Below are 16,002 nucleotides of genomic sequence, written 5' to 3' on the forward strand. Positions count from 1 at the left end.
CCGGGACACACGGGGACGCCGTCCACTCTTCCCTGGGAGTTCCAGGGTGACCGTCATCGTGAAGAATGACAGGGATTGATGTAGTTTCCTGGTTTTTGGCATTAACCCACAAACCCAATTACCACTCTGGGTTTTTCCTAGAGCGTAAGCCTTAGCTGATGCCATCCACACATTATGGTCCTGTGGATTTTCCTGTAACGAAAAGGAAAAGATTCAGACAGCAGGAAATAAGGGGCCGGGGGGAGGCTAAGGCTGTCATGATGGCGGAGAAGTCTTGACCCATGATCTCGGAAAAGCTGTCCACATTTAGGATCCCGTCTGCTTCTGGGGAAAACTTCCCTGGTTAGCTTTACCTTAAGGTCTCCAAAAGGTGTATGGTTCCAAGAATCTGGAACCATCTTTTTGAGTTTGGGGTTAGCCTATTTTTCTAAAATGTGCACAAGTTCTGGATCCATAGTTCTTACACACATAATTAGCAAGAGTCCCAGAAGGTGGCACACAGACTCCTTGGATTCAGACAAACCCGAACCAAAAGGGACCTACTCGAGGCCTCTAACTGGATACAATGGAGTTAAGTTTTGGATCCAATTCAATCCTGGACCCATTCCAGTCTAAGAATTGCTCAAGGCTGGGCGCGGTGGCTCATGCCTGTAATCCCAGCACTTTGGGAGGCCAAGGCAGGCGGATCACCTGAGCTCAGGAGTTTGAGACCAGCCTGGGCAACACAGTGAAACCCTGTCTCTACTAAAATACAAAAAAATTAGCCAGGCGTGGTGGCATGTGCCTGTAATCCCAGCTACTTAGGAGGCTGAGACAGGAGAATTGCTTGAATCTGGGAGGCAGAGGTTGCAGTGAGCTGAGATCACACCACTGCACTCCAGCCTGGGCAACAGAGTGAGACTCCATCTCAAAAAAAAAAAAAAAAAAAAAGAATTGCTCAAAGTAGAGGGCTCAAAACACATGTTCATAGAGCACAAATCCAGCAGAGAGAACTCACCTATGATTCTAGATGCTTTGAGAGATCAGCAGGCACACAGGCCCCACTGAGCATTCAGTGCTCCTAGGGGGTGGCTGGAGGTCTACTTCAGATCCCACTTCTGACACCAAACTGTTAAAACAAAAACTTCGGACAAATTAAATTTAAGAGTTTGTGTGTGTGTGTGTGTGTGTGTGTGTGTGACAGAGTCTCGCTCTGTTGTGCAGGCTGGAGTGCAGTGGTGCAATCTCGGTTCACTGCAACCTCCACCTCCCAGATTCCAGTAATTCTCCTGTCTCAGCCTCCCGAGTAGCTGGGATTACAGATGCCACAACACCAGGCTAACTTTTGTGTTTTTAGTGGAGACGAGGTTTCACCATGTCGGCCAGGCTGGTCTTGAATCCCTGATCTCAAGTGATCCACCCATGTTGGCCTCCCAAAGTGCTGGGATTACAGGTATGAGCCACTGCACCCGGCCAACAGAGTTTAATTGAGCAAAACACAAATCATGAATTGGGCAGCACTCAGAACCAATGGGGGAGGTTCGAGAGCCCAACTCTGTAATGTGGTCAGGGAGTTTTTATAGATAGAACACAGAAGTGAGATACAAAAAAAAAAAAAATCACAATTAGCTTGATTTTGTTACGGCTTGAGATGTTTGCCTTATATGGACATGATCAGATCAGTTGGCAGCCTGTGATTGGCTGAGACCCAGCCATTTGTTCCAAAATATAGGTTAAGCTTTTAGCTTGTTTCTGTGGTACATTAGGTTGCAGTTTCTTGTTACCTAGAAACTCAAGGCACAGAGGCAGCCTGTTAATTGAGTTAATTTAACAATTCAAACAAATACTTATGCACCAGTGTTTATAACAGCACTATTCACAGAGTTAGTTTGAAAGCAATCTAAATTCCTTCTTTGTATAGCCTAGACATTTCTCCTGGCCATAAGAAGGGGTGATGCCCTGACACATGCTACAATGTGGATGAACCTTGAAAACATGCTCAGTGAATGAAGCCAGACAGAAAAGGCATTAACCCAGAAACAAACATTGCATTTCCTTGATATGAAATACCAGAACAGGCAAGTCCATTCATTGAGACAGAAAAGCGACCGGTGGTTGCCAGGGCATGGGAGGGGTGTGGAACGGGTCGTGACTGCTTAATGGATGGGAGTTTTATTTTGGGGTGGGGAAAGTGTTTGGGGACGAAATAGAGGTGGTGGTGGTTGCACAATATTGTGATTGTCACTGAATTGTTTACTTTAAAATAGTTAATTACACGCTATGCTGATTTTATCACAATAAACTATTTTAAAATTATTTTGTGAAAAACTGTGATGCTTGGGATTTGCTTCAAAATAATGTGGGTGGGGTGGAGGTTCGAAAAGTTACCAAAAAAGAAAAAGAAAGAAAGAAAGAAAAAGAAGAAAGAAAGAAAGAAAGAAAGAAAGAAAGAAAGAAAGAAAGAAAGAAAGAAAGAAAGAAAGAAAGAAAAAAACTCTGGCTTGCAAAGAAGAAAACGGATCGACCGTGGATCCCTCTCCAGCTCGAGGGCTGGAGCTGCGGCGGAGGCAGGAGCTGGAAGAGAGGGGTCTGCTGGCAAAGGCGGGAGTGCAGGTTCCGCTCGAAGCCCCGGCAGCCGCGGCAGGAACCGGCCTGGACGGGGTCCGGGGGCACCGCGGAGGCCGGTGGGACTTTCCATGTCTTTCTCCTCGAGCTCGGAAAAAGTTGCCACCGGGGGAATCCCGACCCTCCAACTTCGAGACCGCCGGTTCCGCGCTCGGCCCCCACCTGGACAGAGAGCTGGGGTTGGGCTGCCGCGCCCCCGGCTCTGTCCCCGCGAGGCCCCGCTCCCAGCCCCACCTGGGACTCCCGGGACACCTGCGGGGCGGGGCGGGGTCGGGGCGGGCTCGAGGCCGCACCCCGGAGGCGGAGCCGCGAGCTCCCCGCCCACCCCGCGCCCCCCGCCCTCGGTGCGCAGCGGGGCCGACCCTCAGCCCGGCAGCGCCTTCCCGGAGGTGGGAGCCGCCCGCGCCATGGCCGCCGCCCAGCCCAAGTCCCCCGCGGGGGCGACCGCCCGGCGCCTGGCCCGGGGCTGCTGGTCCGCCCTCTGGGACTACGAGACGCCCAAGGTGATCGTGGTGAGGAACCGACGCCTGGGGGTCCTGTACCGCGCCGTGCAGCTGCTCATCCTGCTCTACTTCGTGTGGTGCGCGGGGCGCGGGGCGAGGGGCGCGGGGCGCAGGACAGGGGCTGGGATTAGGGGAGCTGGGACTGGGGGCGCGGAGCAGGGGCTGGGACTGGAGGTGCTGGGCTAGAGGCGCGGGGCAGGGGCTGGAGCTGGGACTGGGGGCGCGGGGCAGGGGCTGGGATTGGGGGCGCGGGGCAGAGGCTGGAGCTGGGACTGGGGGCGCGGGGCAGGGGGCTGGGACTGGGGGCGGGGGCAGGGGCCGGGGCTGGGACTAGGGGCGCGGGGCAGGGGCGGGCTGGGGGCGGGGCAGGGGCCGGGCTGGGACTGGGGGCGCGGGGCAGGGGCCGGGGCTGGGACTGGGGGCGTGGGGCAGGCCCCCAGAGTCCCGCAGAGCGGACCTGGGTCGCGGGAGGGCCCGTGCCTGCGGGCGGACTCAGCCTTACCGGGGTCGCCTCCGGAGCCGGCGCCGCCCCTGCCCGCAGGTACGTATTCATCGTGCAGAAAAGCTACCAGGAGAGCGAGACGGGCCCCGAGAGCTCCATCATCACCAAGGTCAAGGGGATCACCACGTCCGAGCACAAAGTGTGGGACGTGGAGGAGTATGTGAAGCCCCCCGAGGTGCGGGCCGCCCCCTGCCCCCCGCCCCGCCGTGCACCCCACCCTAGTGGGCGGAGGGGGCAGCAGCTGCCGCGTGGCCGACCGCCCCCTCTTTCTGAGCCCAGGGGGGCAGCGTGTTCAGCATCATCACCAGGGTCGAGGCCACCCACTCCCAGACCCAGGGAACCTGCCCCGAGGTGAGGGGATCCCGCGGCGCTGGGGGACCCTGCCTCAGCTAGGCGGGCCAGCTGTCCCTTGCGGGGTCCCTGACTGGGCCGCCTCCACCCTAGAGCATAAGGGTCCACAACGCCACCTGCCTCTCCGATGCCGACTGCGTGGCTGGGGAGCTGGACATGTTGGGAAACGGTCAGTGTGCGCCAGCTGGGGCTGGGTGGGTGGGGCAGGGCTGCGTCCCCACTAATGCCTCAGTGACCTCTGCCCCACAGGCCTGCGGACCGGGCGCTGTGTGCCCTATTACCAGGGGCCCTCCAAGACCTGTGAGGTGTTCGGCTGGTGCCCGGTGGAAGATGGGGCCTCTGTCAGGTGCACCCGCGCCCCGGCCTGGGGCCCAGCCGCCACTCTGATCCTTTTCCTCTGACCAAAGGCCAAAACGGGCAGGGCAGAAGTGACAAGAGCTGGGGAGGGGTGGGGGCCAAGGCCAGGCGGGGACTTTGCGGGAAGAGGGGACTAAACAACCCGTCTGTGCCTCCTCAGCCAATTTCTGGGTACGATGGCCCCAAATTTCACCATCCTCATCAAGAACAGCATCCACTACCCCAAATTCCACTTCTCCAAGTAAGAGCTGCTGGTGTGTGGTGATGGCCTAGCCTGAGGGCTACCTCCTGGGAATGGGGTATTTGGGGTGCAGGTCTCGCCTCCTGCCGCCTCCTCAGGGGCAACATCGCCGACCGCACAGACGGCTACCTGAAGCGCTGCACGTTCCACGAGGCCTCCGACCTCTACTGCCCCATCTTCAAGCTGGGCTTTATCGTGGAGAAGGCTGGGGAGAGCTTCGCAGAACTCGCACACAAGGCAGGGCAAGCGCAGGCAGGGTGGGGCCAGGGCGGGCTCCCACCTGCAGAGAGGGCCTGGGGTACAGGGGACCAGTCCCTCCTCCCTCCTGACCAGCTGGCCCCGCTCAGGCAGAGGAAAGAAATGCGATCAGCGCAACCCGTCCTGTGTGGCGCTTGCTGAATTATTGACACTGGCCACGGGGCTGGCTGCTGGCACCCCTTGTGCTTCAGACCCTGGACGCCCACCAGTACCCCTGAGCTGCCCCATGGGCCCCTCAGTGCACATCTCACATGCAGCCTGGGACTGACCCGGGCTCTCGAGGGGCCTCTCGTGTGCCCTCCTGACCCCCTCCCCTGGCCTGGGACTGACCCCAGCTCTCGAGGGGCCTCTCGTGTGCCTTCCTGACCCCCTTCCCTGGCTCCTTCTTGGCAGGGTGGTGTCATCGGGGTCATTATCAACTGGGACTGTGACCTGGACCTGCCTGCATCGGAGTGCAACCCCAAGTACTCCTTCCGGAGGCTTGACCCCAAGCACGTGCCTGCCTCGTCAGGCTACAACTTCAGGTACTGTACTTGGGACACCGCTGTCCACCCTGGCATAGCTGCGGTGGGGTCCCGAGAGGCCCAGTGCCCGTGGGGCAGCCCTGGAGTGCAGAGGACGAGTGGGCACTGGCTTCCAGGCCTTCCCATTCCAGGTTTGCCAAGTACTACAAGATCAATGGCACCACCACCCGCACGCTCATCAAGGCCTATGCGATCCGCATTGATGTCATTGTGCATGGACAGGTGACTGCACTAGCTGGGGGTGGGTGGCCAGCCCTGCTAGCCTGGGTCTCAGCTCCTCATGCCCCACCCCTCCCTTGAGCCCCATCAGACGCTGTCAGACATTCTGACCACGACCCCCATTCTCCCCAGGCCGGGAAGTTCAGCCTGATTCCCACCATTATTAATCTGGCCACAGCTCTGACTTCCGTCGGGGTGGTAAGGAACCCTCTCTGGGGTCCCAGCGGGTGCGGGGCGTCCACCAGGCCCTTACACACCGGTCTCTGCTGGCCCCAGGGCTCCTTCCTGTGCGACTGGATCTTGCTAACATTCATGAACAAAAACAAGGTCTACAGCCATAAGAAATTTGACAAGGTGTGTACGCCGAGCCACCCCTCAGGTAGCTGGCCTGTGACCCTTGCCCGTGTTTTGGGCCAGGCCCCTCCCCAACCCGGCCACTGCTCCGAGGACCAGCACCCCAGCCCTCCATCAGGCCAGGAGGGCCAACAAGGGGCAGTGTGTGGCCCAGCCTTCCCGCCCCTGCGGCCTTGCCCCATCTCTGCCCCGTCTGAGCAGATGGTGGACACTCCTGCCTCCGAGCCTGCCCCACAAGCCTCCACACCCACAGACCCCAAAGGTTTGGCCCAACTCTGAGCTCCTTTCCATCACACTGGACTGCAGACCCGGCCTGGTGGGGCCAGACAGTCCCCGGCTAGGGACCTGCACAGTGGACATGGGCACCTCAGTAGCGGAGCATCTCCACGAAACTGGGCACCACAGGATCCCTGTGCAAGGGCTGCCAGCATGCTCTGGCCCCAGGCTTGTGCCCCACCCTGGCATACAGCCCTTGACACCTCTTCCCCAGCTGGTCCCTATAGGGCTGCTCACTTCCCATCACCTCTCACGGCCACCTGGAACCTAAGCCAGCTGAGCTCTGAAGGGCTCTGCTCCTGGTCTTGGGCCCTGGGAACCCCACCCTACCCCACCACACAGGCGTTGTAACCTCGAGTCTGCCCAGACTCTTCCCTTAGAAGTCACAACATACTCAGTCCAATAAACCTGTGAGCAGAACCTTCTGGCCTCGTTCCTTGGGGAGGAGCATTGTGAGCCCATGAATATGGGATGTCAGGCCCTGCCGGCCTGGAGCTGGGCTGCATGGTGACCTTTGTCTGGGTCATCTCTCCTCTAAGCAGCCTGGGAGGTGTGCAGGGCACATGTCTGCCTGCCCCATGACCCATGGTCCCCACAGCCAGCCAGGCCACGGTCAGGTCTGCCCAGGCTGGGAGTGCACTGGGACCCAGACCACCTCTTCAGTGCACTTGCTTCTGACAGGGCCACCCCAGACTCCAAACCAAAGCTGGCTCATCTCAAAATGTGGGAGGACAGCATGACTCAGGAAGAGAGAAATGGGAGGAAGGCCGGGACAGCTGCACACAAGGAAAACGAAAGCTCAGACTACAGCAGTGCTCAGACTAGTGTTCATTCCTACTCCATGGGTGGGGGCAGGAATGCCAAGATGGGAAGTCAGGCCAGGCGGGGTGGACGGACACCAGCCCGGGAGCCGGCACTAACTGGATCAGGGCCTGTGGGTAATCTGGTTACTGCATCCTCAGATGCTGCAGTGGTTAGACTGGTGCCCACCGGGTGCGGGGGAGGAGCCCAGAACTGAGCGTCATGAAGTCACCTGTGCCAGTGGCAGATGACATCCTGCCGCTGAAGGGAAACCCAGTCTCAGGAGGGCAACACCACTCCCAAAGGTCAAAGAGCAGAGAAGGGCGGGGAAGACGGCCCTGGTCTGACCCTAAAGCCTGAGTTTGGAGGTCTCAGCACAACTCCGGAGTCCTCACCCCAGCGCTATGTTCAGGTGGTGAGAACACGTCTTCTCACAGGCCCCATTTCCCTTGACTGTGGCCTCCCAGCCTCGGGCATCGGCCTCAGGTCACCCCACGGCCTGCACATGCTGTGTGGCTCACAAATATCCAGCTCATTTTTGGAGAAACTGGCTCTTCTGGTTGAGCTGCTGCTTGGGAAACAGGGCCAGAGCTTCCTGTTTCTGACCCCTCCACCACTACTCAAATGCCCCCAGCTGGCCTCAGAGTGAACCCAGGCTGACCAGCGCCCACGGCCGCACCGGGCGACCTCTGGTCCTGCTAGGTGGCCTTCCTGGGGGACGAGCGGCTGTCTCCTGGCCCCATCACTCCTCACTCCCCTGAGGGTTCTCCAGATTCGCTTCCAGGAATGAAGCCCAGTCAGCCAGCCTCCCTCCTCCCCTGCTTGCCCTAATTTGATTTGATCTCCACTCTGGAGGCCTCAGCACTCCTCCATCTGAGCAGGAATCAGGTTTCTCCAGGCAGGCAGCCCGAGCAGCATCCAGGGGCCAAACACGTGCCCATTGGTACCCAGTCCCCTGATCTGAGGCGCCCTGCACAAATACACAGTGACAACCTAGAGAAACTTCAGTATGAAATACAAATAAAAACAAAGTGTAGCAGTGATGGCCTCGGACAGTAGATGGCAGGGTCAAACTAAGGCTGGCTCTGGGCCAAAGACGCGAGCCTCCTGGGGAGCCTGTGGGGCCCGCTCCCTCCTGTGAGGCTCTCGTCTGGGGTGTCTGCATTTCTGATTTACATTTCATACTTGTTTGGTGCCCTGTGAAATTGGCCTTTCTTCTTTCTGCTTCCAGCTGGTCCTGTGTGGAGGTGAAAGACAAGGGCTGCAGTGAGCCAAAAGTGAGGTGCACAGAGGTCTTGTTTTCCTGAGGCTGATAGAGGGTTCCCTCTAGACCCAGCTCCAAATGAGCAGGGCTCACAAGCCAAAATCCAGATTCTCACGGGTTAGGGTCTGGATTCCCGGGGAAACCAGCCCACAAACTGCTCCTGCGAGGCTGTGGGGCCAGCCCATTTCTCCATGCAAACAGGTGAGACTCCAGCCCCACCAGGGCCTTGGGAACCTATCTCGTCTCAGAGCCCAATCTCAGGGAGCCAGAAGCCCCCAGGGGCTTTTCCTCCCTCTGGGAGGCAGGACAAAGAACTGGGGGCACCTAGAGGACTCTCCCACTCCACCAGGTGTGGTGCAGGAAGCAACAGAGGCCTGGAAAAGCATTCACTGCGTGAGAAACGGCGCCCAGGGCACTCGCATCCTCGCTCATGGCCTGCTTCTTCAGATGCTCTGGCGAGGCCAGGGCCACATCCTGCTCCCGCTCCCTCCTGTGGCGTCTGAGCTCCCTGAAAATGGTTTTCTTTGGTTTCCTCCCTGTTCCCTGGCCTGGGGTCACAAGTTTGGACAGTCAGGGTGGTCAGTGGTCTGGTCACTGGAAGCACGGGGATGTGGCGTTGGCATCAGGAGGCCTGGCACGGACACAGAGGCACCCAGGGCCCAGGGCTGGCTAACGGCCCAGCTGTGGGTTCTTCTGCAGCAGCCACTCCAGGGTCTCCAGGAGGTACGACATGCCGTAGTGCTGGGCAATGTTCCGGAAGATTCCGATCTGTTCCATGAAGACCTGCAGGAACAAACAGGCACAGTGAGACCCCAGTCCACTCAGAGAGGAGGCCAAGGAGGCCAGGCTGAGCCGAGGCAGATGAGGGAGAGCCCACCTGGGTGTGGATGGTGAGGGTGAAGTCCCCCGCGCAGCTGCAGTACACAGGCATGCTGGTCTCCTTCACCCCGCGGCACTTCAGACAGACCTGAAAGAGAGCAGCCCCGATGGGCGCCGGCCCTCCTGCGCTGGCCAGACCTGCCTGCTGCTTCTTTACAGGCTCGCGAGACACATTCGTGGGCCCATCAGTAAGCCTCGAGCCCCCGCTGTGTGCAGCCAGCCCTCAGTTATGAGTAAAATGCACGACCTCATCCCACCCTGCCAGCGCCTTCCCTACACCCACCCTCGCTGTGGGTGTTCCACCCCAGACGCCCAGTACTGAGGGCTCCTCCAGGCCCTGCTCAATCCCTCCATCCTGCAGGCCTGGACACCGTGCACCACCACACGGCAGCTTGGTGCGTCCCCAAGCCTCTGCTCAGATGCCCCTCGGCAAGACCTTCCTGTGGCTGAGCTGCGCAACTCCCTCTTCCTCCTTTCCTTCTCTTCACACTTGGGAGTGTCTGCCTCCTTCCGCTAGAACGAAGCACCCACAAGGACAGCTCTTGACCCAAGGCAGGTGCTCAACCAGTGTGGACAGAACAGTCCATCAGGCTCAGGGCATGGACTGGTCTGCAGGGCAGGCCCCTTGGAGGACACCAGGGCGTGCCTCAGGACCTGCACACACCCCGGCTCCCAGGAGTGCACAGAAACCCCTCTGCGGACTCTAGGGCACATGCGCGGGCGGCACGCACTACTCACCAGGTCCTGCAGGGTGAAGGCCATCAGCTTCTTCTGTAGAACTTCCACCAGCATCATCTCGATGGCAGAGGAGTCGTAGGGCGCCTGACAGTTGGAGCAGAGCCACTGAGGCAGGACCGCCCCATCCTAGGCAGAGCAAGAGTGCGAGAGGTCACCAGCCCAGCCTCCAGACCACAGTGCCATGGGCAGGATCTCAGGAGAGGAAGGGGCTGTGAGAAGCGCCTGGTGAGGGGCGAGTCTCCTGAGTGCAGCTGCATGCACTCCGGCCTCCCACCTGCACTTGAGCCCTTCCTAGGACAACATTCTGAACATGGCGTGGGGAGGCCTGGGAAGGGGCCTGTTGCCAATCCGTGTGAGTCAGAGGGGCAGCAGGTGTGACCCACAGAGCTGGAGCTGCAGAAGCCCTCAAGACACTGCAGTGCCCTCGGATGTTCTGCTCCACAGTGAAGGGCCCGCTGGAGCTCAGCCGCACCTCTGAGAAGGAAGAGTCTTTACAAAGGTCCAGGTCGCGGCAGAAGTTACAGCTGCGGCAGATGACCTCAGGAAGCACGTAGGAGCAGCAGGGGTCTCGGAACTGGGCCTCCTCGGAGAACTCACCGACATCCACCAGGCGAAGCAGGTCTCGGTTCAGCTTATTCACCTGGTTTGTGATGTTGGTGTCCAGGGACAGCACCTGCAGAGACCACAGCCCACATCGGGAAGGAGCTCCCGGGGCCTCCCTGCTGCTCTGTCTGGACCAGAACCCTCTGGACCTTAGGCTACAGTTTCCTGGTGTCCTTTCCTCCCTTCCTTAGTCCCTTTAGATGCCTCAGCTGACTTCTCTACATTGGCAGTTTTCCATCAGTGAGGACAGGCTTCCCTGGGGAATTTACTAAACATTTAAGGAAGAAATGCTGCTGATTCTACACAGTATCTTTCAAAACACTGAAGGAGAGCACTCAACCCATTCTATGAGGCCAGCATCACCCTGACACTAGAACCAAAGACCCTACAAAGAAACTACAGACCAATAACGGCCTGAGCACAGACACAAAAATGCTCAACGAGATATTAGCAAATTGAATCCAAGATCGAAAAAAGAATACATAATCCAGAAATAGACCCACACAGATAAGGTCACTAAGTTATGAAAAAAGGTACAAAGATGATTCAATAGAAAAAGAATAGTCTTTTCAACAAATGGTTCTTGAATACAAGCGTATCTTGGAGATATGGCAAGTTCGGTTTCAAACCACCTCAATGGACGAACATCACAATAAAGGAAATCACACAAATCTTTTGGCTTCTCAGTGCATATAAAAGTTACATGATTTTTGGCTCATGCTTGTTTTCTCAGTACATATAAAAGTTACATGATTTGTGGTGGCTCACTCCTGTAATCCCAGCATTTTGGGAGGCCAAGGCAGATGGATGGCCTGAGGTCAGGAGTTCAAGACCATCCTGGCCAAGACAGTGAAACCCCGTTTCTATTAAAAATACAAAAATTGGCTGGGCATGGTGGCGGGTGCACCTGTGATCCCAGCTACCTGGGAGGCTGAGGCAGGGAATCGCTTGAACCCAGGAGGTGGAGGTTGCAGTGAGCCGAGATTGCACCACTGCACTCCAGCCTGAGTGACAGTGAGACTCCATCTCAAAAAAAAAAAAAAAAAAGCTATTTGATTTTTAAATTTTGGGACAGGATTTCGCTCTGTCACCCAGAATGGACTGCAGTGGCACAATCATGGCTCACTGCAGCATTGACCTCTTGGGGCTCAATTGATCCTTCTACCTCAGCCTTCCCAGTAGCTGGGACGACAGGCATGCGCCACCATGCCCAGGTCATGTTTGTAATTGTTGTAAAGATGGGTTTTGCCACGTTGCCCAGGCTGCTCAAACAGTCCACCCACCCTGAGCTCCCAAAGTGCTGGGATTGCAGGTGTGAGTCACTCTGCCCAGACAAAACTTAGGTTTACCCTATACTGTAGTCTATTAAGTGCATAACAGTATTATGTCTAAAAAACGATGTATGTACCTTAATTTTAAAATGTTTTATTGCTCACAAATGCTAACGATCATCTGAGCCTTCAGCGAGTCGCAATCGTTTTGCTGGTGGAGGGTCTTGCCTCAATGTAAATGGCTGCTGACTGATCAGGGTGATATTGCTGAGAGTTGGGGTGGCTGTGGCAATTTCTTAAAACAAGACAACAATGAAGTTTGCTGCATCGACTGACTCTTCCTTCCATGAAAGAGTCTCTGTAGCATGTGATGCTGTTTGATAACATTTCTTTTTTTTTTTTTTTTAGGCGGAGTCTCGCTCTGTCGCCCAGGCTGGAGTGCAGTGGCGCAATCTCGGCTCACTGCAAGCTCCGCCTCCCAGGTTCACACCATTCTCCTGCCTCGGCCTCCCAAGGAGCTGAGACTACAGGTGCCCACCACCACGCCCGGCTAATTTTTTTTGTATTTTTAGTAGAGACGGGGTTTCACTGTGTTAGCCAGGATGGCCTCGATCTCCTGACCTCGTGATCCGCCCGCCTCGGCCTCCCAAAGTGCTGGGATTACTGGCGTGAGCCACCGCGCCCGGCCGCTGTTTGGTAACATTTCACCCACAGTAGAACTTCTTTCAAAATTGGAGTCAGTCCTCTCAAATTCTGCTGCTGCTTTGGCAACTAAGTTTATGGAATATTCTCCATCCTTTGTTGTCATTTCCACAATGTTCACTTTCATCTCAACAAACTACTTTTTGGCCAGGCGTGGTGGCTCACACCTGTAATCCCAGCACTTTGGGAGGCCGAGGTGGGCGGATCACCTGAGGTCAAGGGTTTGAGACCAGCCTGACCAACATGGTGAAACGCTGCCTCTATTAAAAATACAAAAATTAGCTGAGCGTGGTGGCGGGCACCTGTAATCCCAGCTACTTGGGAGGCTGATGTAGGAAAATCACTTGAACCCAGGAGGCGGAGACTGCAGTGAGCCAAGACTGCACCACTGTATTCCAGCCTGGGCGACAGAGCAAGGAGGCTCCATCTCAAAACGAAACAAAACAAAAAACTACTGCTCATCCATGAAAAGCCACTCTTTATCTGTTAAATTTTGTTCTGAGATTGCAGCAATTTGGTCCATCTTCAGGTTCCACTTCTAATTCTAGTTCCCTTGCTGTTTCCACCACATCTCCAGTCATGCCTCCCACAATAATCTTGAATCCCTCAAAGTCATCCATGAGGGTCAGAATCAACTTCTTCCACACTCCTGTTAATGTTGATATTTTGACCCCTTCTCCCATGAATCACAAATGTTCTTAATGGCATCCAGAATGGTGAATCCTTTCTAGAAGGTTTTCAATTTACTGTGCCCAGTTCCATCAGGGGAATCACTATCTATGGCAGCTACAGCCTCATGAAATGTATTTTTTAATAATAAACACTGAAAGTCGAAATTGCTCCTTGATCCATGGGCTACAGAAGGGATGTTGTGTCCGCAGGCACGAAAGCAACATTCATCTCCTCGTATGTCTCCATCAGAGCTCTTGGGTGACCAGGTCCACTGTCAATGAGCAGTACTATTTTGGAAGGAATCTTTTTCTGAGCTGCAGGTAGTGGCCTTAAAAAACTGAATGAGCATCGGCTTCGACTTAAAGTCACCAGTTGCATCTGCCCTAACAAGAGTCAGACCTCTGAAGCCAGGCTCTGAGGCCTCCTCTCTAGCTATGAAAGTCCTAGATGGCATCTTCTTCCAATAGAAGGCTGTTTTGTCTACACGGAAAATATGTTGTCAGTGTAGCCACTTTCACCAATGATCCCAGACAGATCTTCTGGAGAACTCGCTGCAGCCTCTCCACCCGCACCTGTTGCCTCATTTGCCCTTTTATGTTAGCGGGATGGCTTCTTTCCCTAAACGTCATGAACCAACCTCTGCCCGCTTCAAGCTTTCCTTCTACAGCCTCACCTCTCAGCCTTCATGGAACTGAACAGAGTGAGAGCCTTGCTCTGGATTAGACTCTGGCTTGAGGGGATGTTATATCTGGTTTGATCTATCCAGACTCAACTTTCTCCATATCAGCAGCAGGCTGTTTCACTTCTTTATCTTTCATGTGTTCACTGGAGGAGCACTTGCAATTTCCCTCAAGAACCTTTTCTCTGCAGGTGACTTGGCTAACTGGTGTGAGGCCTAGCTTTCAGCCTATCTCGACTTTCGACATGCCTTCCTCACTAAGTTTAGTCATTTCTAGCTTTTTATGTAAAGTGAGAGACGTGTGACTCTTCCTTTCACTTGAACACGTAGAGGCCATTGCAGGGCTATTAACTTACCTAATTTCTATAGTGTTGTGTCACCAGGATTGGGGAGGCCCAAGGAGAAAGGGAGAGATGGCAGAATGGCCAGTGAGTGGAGCAATCAGGACATGCACAACATTGATTAAGCTCACTGTCTTCTATGTGCACAGTTCATGGCACCCCAAAACAATTGCTATAGAAGCATCAAAGGTTATCATGGCTGATATAATAATAGCGGAAAAGTCTGAAATATCCTGGGAGTTAACAAAATGTGACACAGACACAGTGAGCACATGCTGTTGGAAAGATGAGACTTGCTCAATACAAGATTCCCACAAACCTTCCATTTGTAAAAATACATGTAACCACTTTGAAGCACAATAAGACAGGATATGCCTGCAAAAATATGGACTTGGATCTACAGCATGCACACTGTATAAAAATTAACTCCAATGGATAAAACCTAAAACTTCACCAAAGAGGACAGACACCAGGACAGCAAGGAAGCCCATTAAAAAATGCCCCACAGCTGGTGTGGTGGCTCACGCCTGTAATCCCAGCACTTTGGGAGGCCGAAGAAGGTGGATCACTTGAGGTCAGGAGTTCAAGACCAGCCTGGCCAACATGGTGAAACTCCGTCTCTACTAAAAATACAAAAAATTGGTGAGGCGTGGTGGCAGGCACCTGTAATCCCAGCTAACCAGGAGGCAGAGGTTGCAGTGAGCTGAGATCGTGCCACTGTACCCCTGCCCGGGCAATGAGAGTGAACCTCCATCTCAAAAAAAAAAAGCCCCACATAATTAGTCGCCAGGGAAATGCAAATCAGAAACACAATGCGATACCACTACACACCTACTGGAATAGCTGCAATTTAAAAACCCAATAATACCAAGTCCTGGTGAGGATGTGGAACTGCAACTCTTGCCACACACTGCTGAGACCCTGACACGTTGCAGCCACTTCAGAAAAGAGTTTGGCAGTTTCTTATCAAGTTAAACAAACACGTAAAAAATGACCTCAGAGAATTGAAATTTATGTTCACACAAAAACCTACACCTACAGAATGTTTATAGCAGCTTTGTTATTAATCACCCCAAAGTGAAAGCAACCCACATGTCCTTCCACCAGTGAATGAAAAGCAAGCTGTGGTTTGCCCACACAACGGACACTACTCGCAACAGAAAGGGAGTTCTGATACACACGAGAGCGTGGATGAGCCAACTGCAAGTGTGTTTTGCTAAGAAGCCAGATCCAAAAGGCTGCACAATATGTCTCTACTTATTGTGACGCTCTGGAAGAGAAAAAAAATGCAGGGATGGAGGACACACCAGTGGCTAAAGGGTGTCAGGGGAATGTTTTCGGGCGGTGACTATCCTGTATCCTGCTGATGGTGATGCAATTCCATTCATCTAGGAAAAATCATGCAACTGCACGCCACAGAGTACATTTTACATAAATTTTATATAAATTACACCTTAATAAAAATGAATTTAAAACATGTAAAAGTCAATAAAGGAATTAAAATGGTGACCTAAAAACACTTCTTCACCACAACCAGACCTTGAGGCCGTCACCTGATCTCCAGTGTAACCTTAGCCGTGCGTGAGATGCAGTTTGCTGGGAAGGCTGAGTGAGGAAATGGACAGTGAAGCGCTCTGCTCTGTAAGGGCTGACACCCGCGGTCGTTATCTGGTAATATTATCCCTCCTTGGACTCAGCCTGCCTTTCCCAGGAAGGCCTCAGCATCCGAGCAAGTTCTCATCTCATCAGCTCTGGGTCCTGGTCCAGCCTACTGGTCTCCGGTGACCCATCCTCCCAGCCGGTGGCACTAGGTGTTCAGTTGTGCCTTCACCAACACACCAAGCTCACCCCCCAGGGTCTTTG

General features: G+C 54.7%; 2 protein-coding genes across 9 annotated transcripts in view; one reads left to right on the forward strand and one right to left on the reverse strand.

Annotated features, from left to right (window-relative positions):
• The first annotated feature begins 2,976 nt into the window (after positions 1–2,976).
• On the forward strand, positions 2,977–6,609 carry P2RX2 (purinergic receptor P2X 2). Of its 7 annotated transcripts, XM_030821735.1 has the most exons (12): positions 2,977–3,184; positions 3,649–3,784; positions 3,889–3,960; positions 4,054–4,129; positions 4,210–4,306; positions 4,478–4,558; positions 4,657–4,795; positions 5,210–5,340; positions 5,472–5,562; positions 5,692–5,757; positions 5,836–5,913; positions 6,115–6,609. In XM_030821735.1, exons 1-12 carry the CDS (start codon positions 3,012–3,014, stop codon positions 6,190–6,192), a joined length of 1,218 nt encoding a protein of 405 aa, XP_030677595.1. In that variant the 5' UTR covers positions 2,977–3,011; the 3' UTR covers positions 6,193–6,609. The 7 variants fall into 7 exon arrangements, with proteins under 7 accessions (XP_030677595.1, XP_030677593.1, XP_030677598.1 ...); XM_030821733.1 differs by having other exon boundaries at positions 5,836–6,609; XM_030821738.1 differs by having other exon boundaries at positions 5,472–5,581; positions 5,692–6,609.
• A 1,375-nt stretch (positions 6,610–7,984) lies between these two features.
• POLE (DNA polymerase epsilon, catalytic subunit) overlaps positions 7,985–16,002 on the reverse strand; it is a 62,503-nt gene continuing 54,485 nt past the window's right edge. The window contains exons 34-37 of one of the 2 annotated variants that reach the window (XM_030821731.1): positions 10,344–10,544; positions 9,872–9,997; positions 9,132–9,221; positions 7,985–9,037 (exon numbers count right to left, since the gene is read on the reverse strand). In XM_030821731.1, the coding sequence (XP_030677591.1) occupies positions 8,924–9,037; positions 9,132–9,221; positions 9,872–9,997; positions 10,344–10,544 (531 nt within the window). In that variant the 3' untranslated portion in view covers positions 7,985–8,923. The remainder of the gene's footprint in view (positions 9,038–9,131; positions 9,222–9,871; positions 9,998–10,343; positions 10,545–16,002) is intronic. The other variant, XM_030821730.1, reaches the window with a different exon arrangement.

The sequence above is a fragment of the Nomascus leucogenys genome, chromosome 10, assembly GCF_006542625.1.
Source record: "Nomascus leucogenys isolate Asia chromosome 10, Asia_NLE_v1, whole genome shotgun sequence".
NCBI classification, from domain to species: domain Eukaryota; kingdom Metazoa; phylum Chordata; class Mammalia; order Primates; family Hylobatidae; genus Nomascus; species Nomascus leucogenys.

Bases quoted from the DNA above. Each gene is read 5' to 3' on its own strand.
- P2RX2 (XM_030821732.1), top strand. From the start codon at position 3,012: ATGGCCGCCGCCCAGCCCAAGTCCCCCGCGGGGGCGACCGCCCGGCGC. The intron at 4,130-4,209 runs GTCAGTGTGCGC...TCTGCCCCACAG, and splicing joins GCTGGACATGTTGGGAAACG to GCCTGCGGACCGGGCGCTGT. The intron at 4,796-5,209 runs GCAGGGCAAGCG...CCTTCTTGGCAG, and splicing joins TCGCAGAACTCGCACACAAG to GGTGGTGTCATCGGGGTCAT.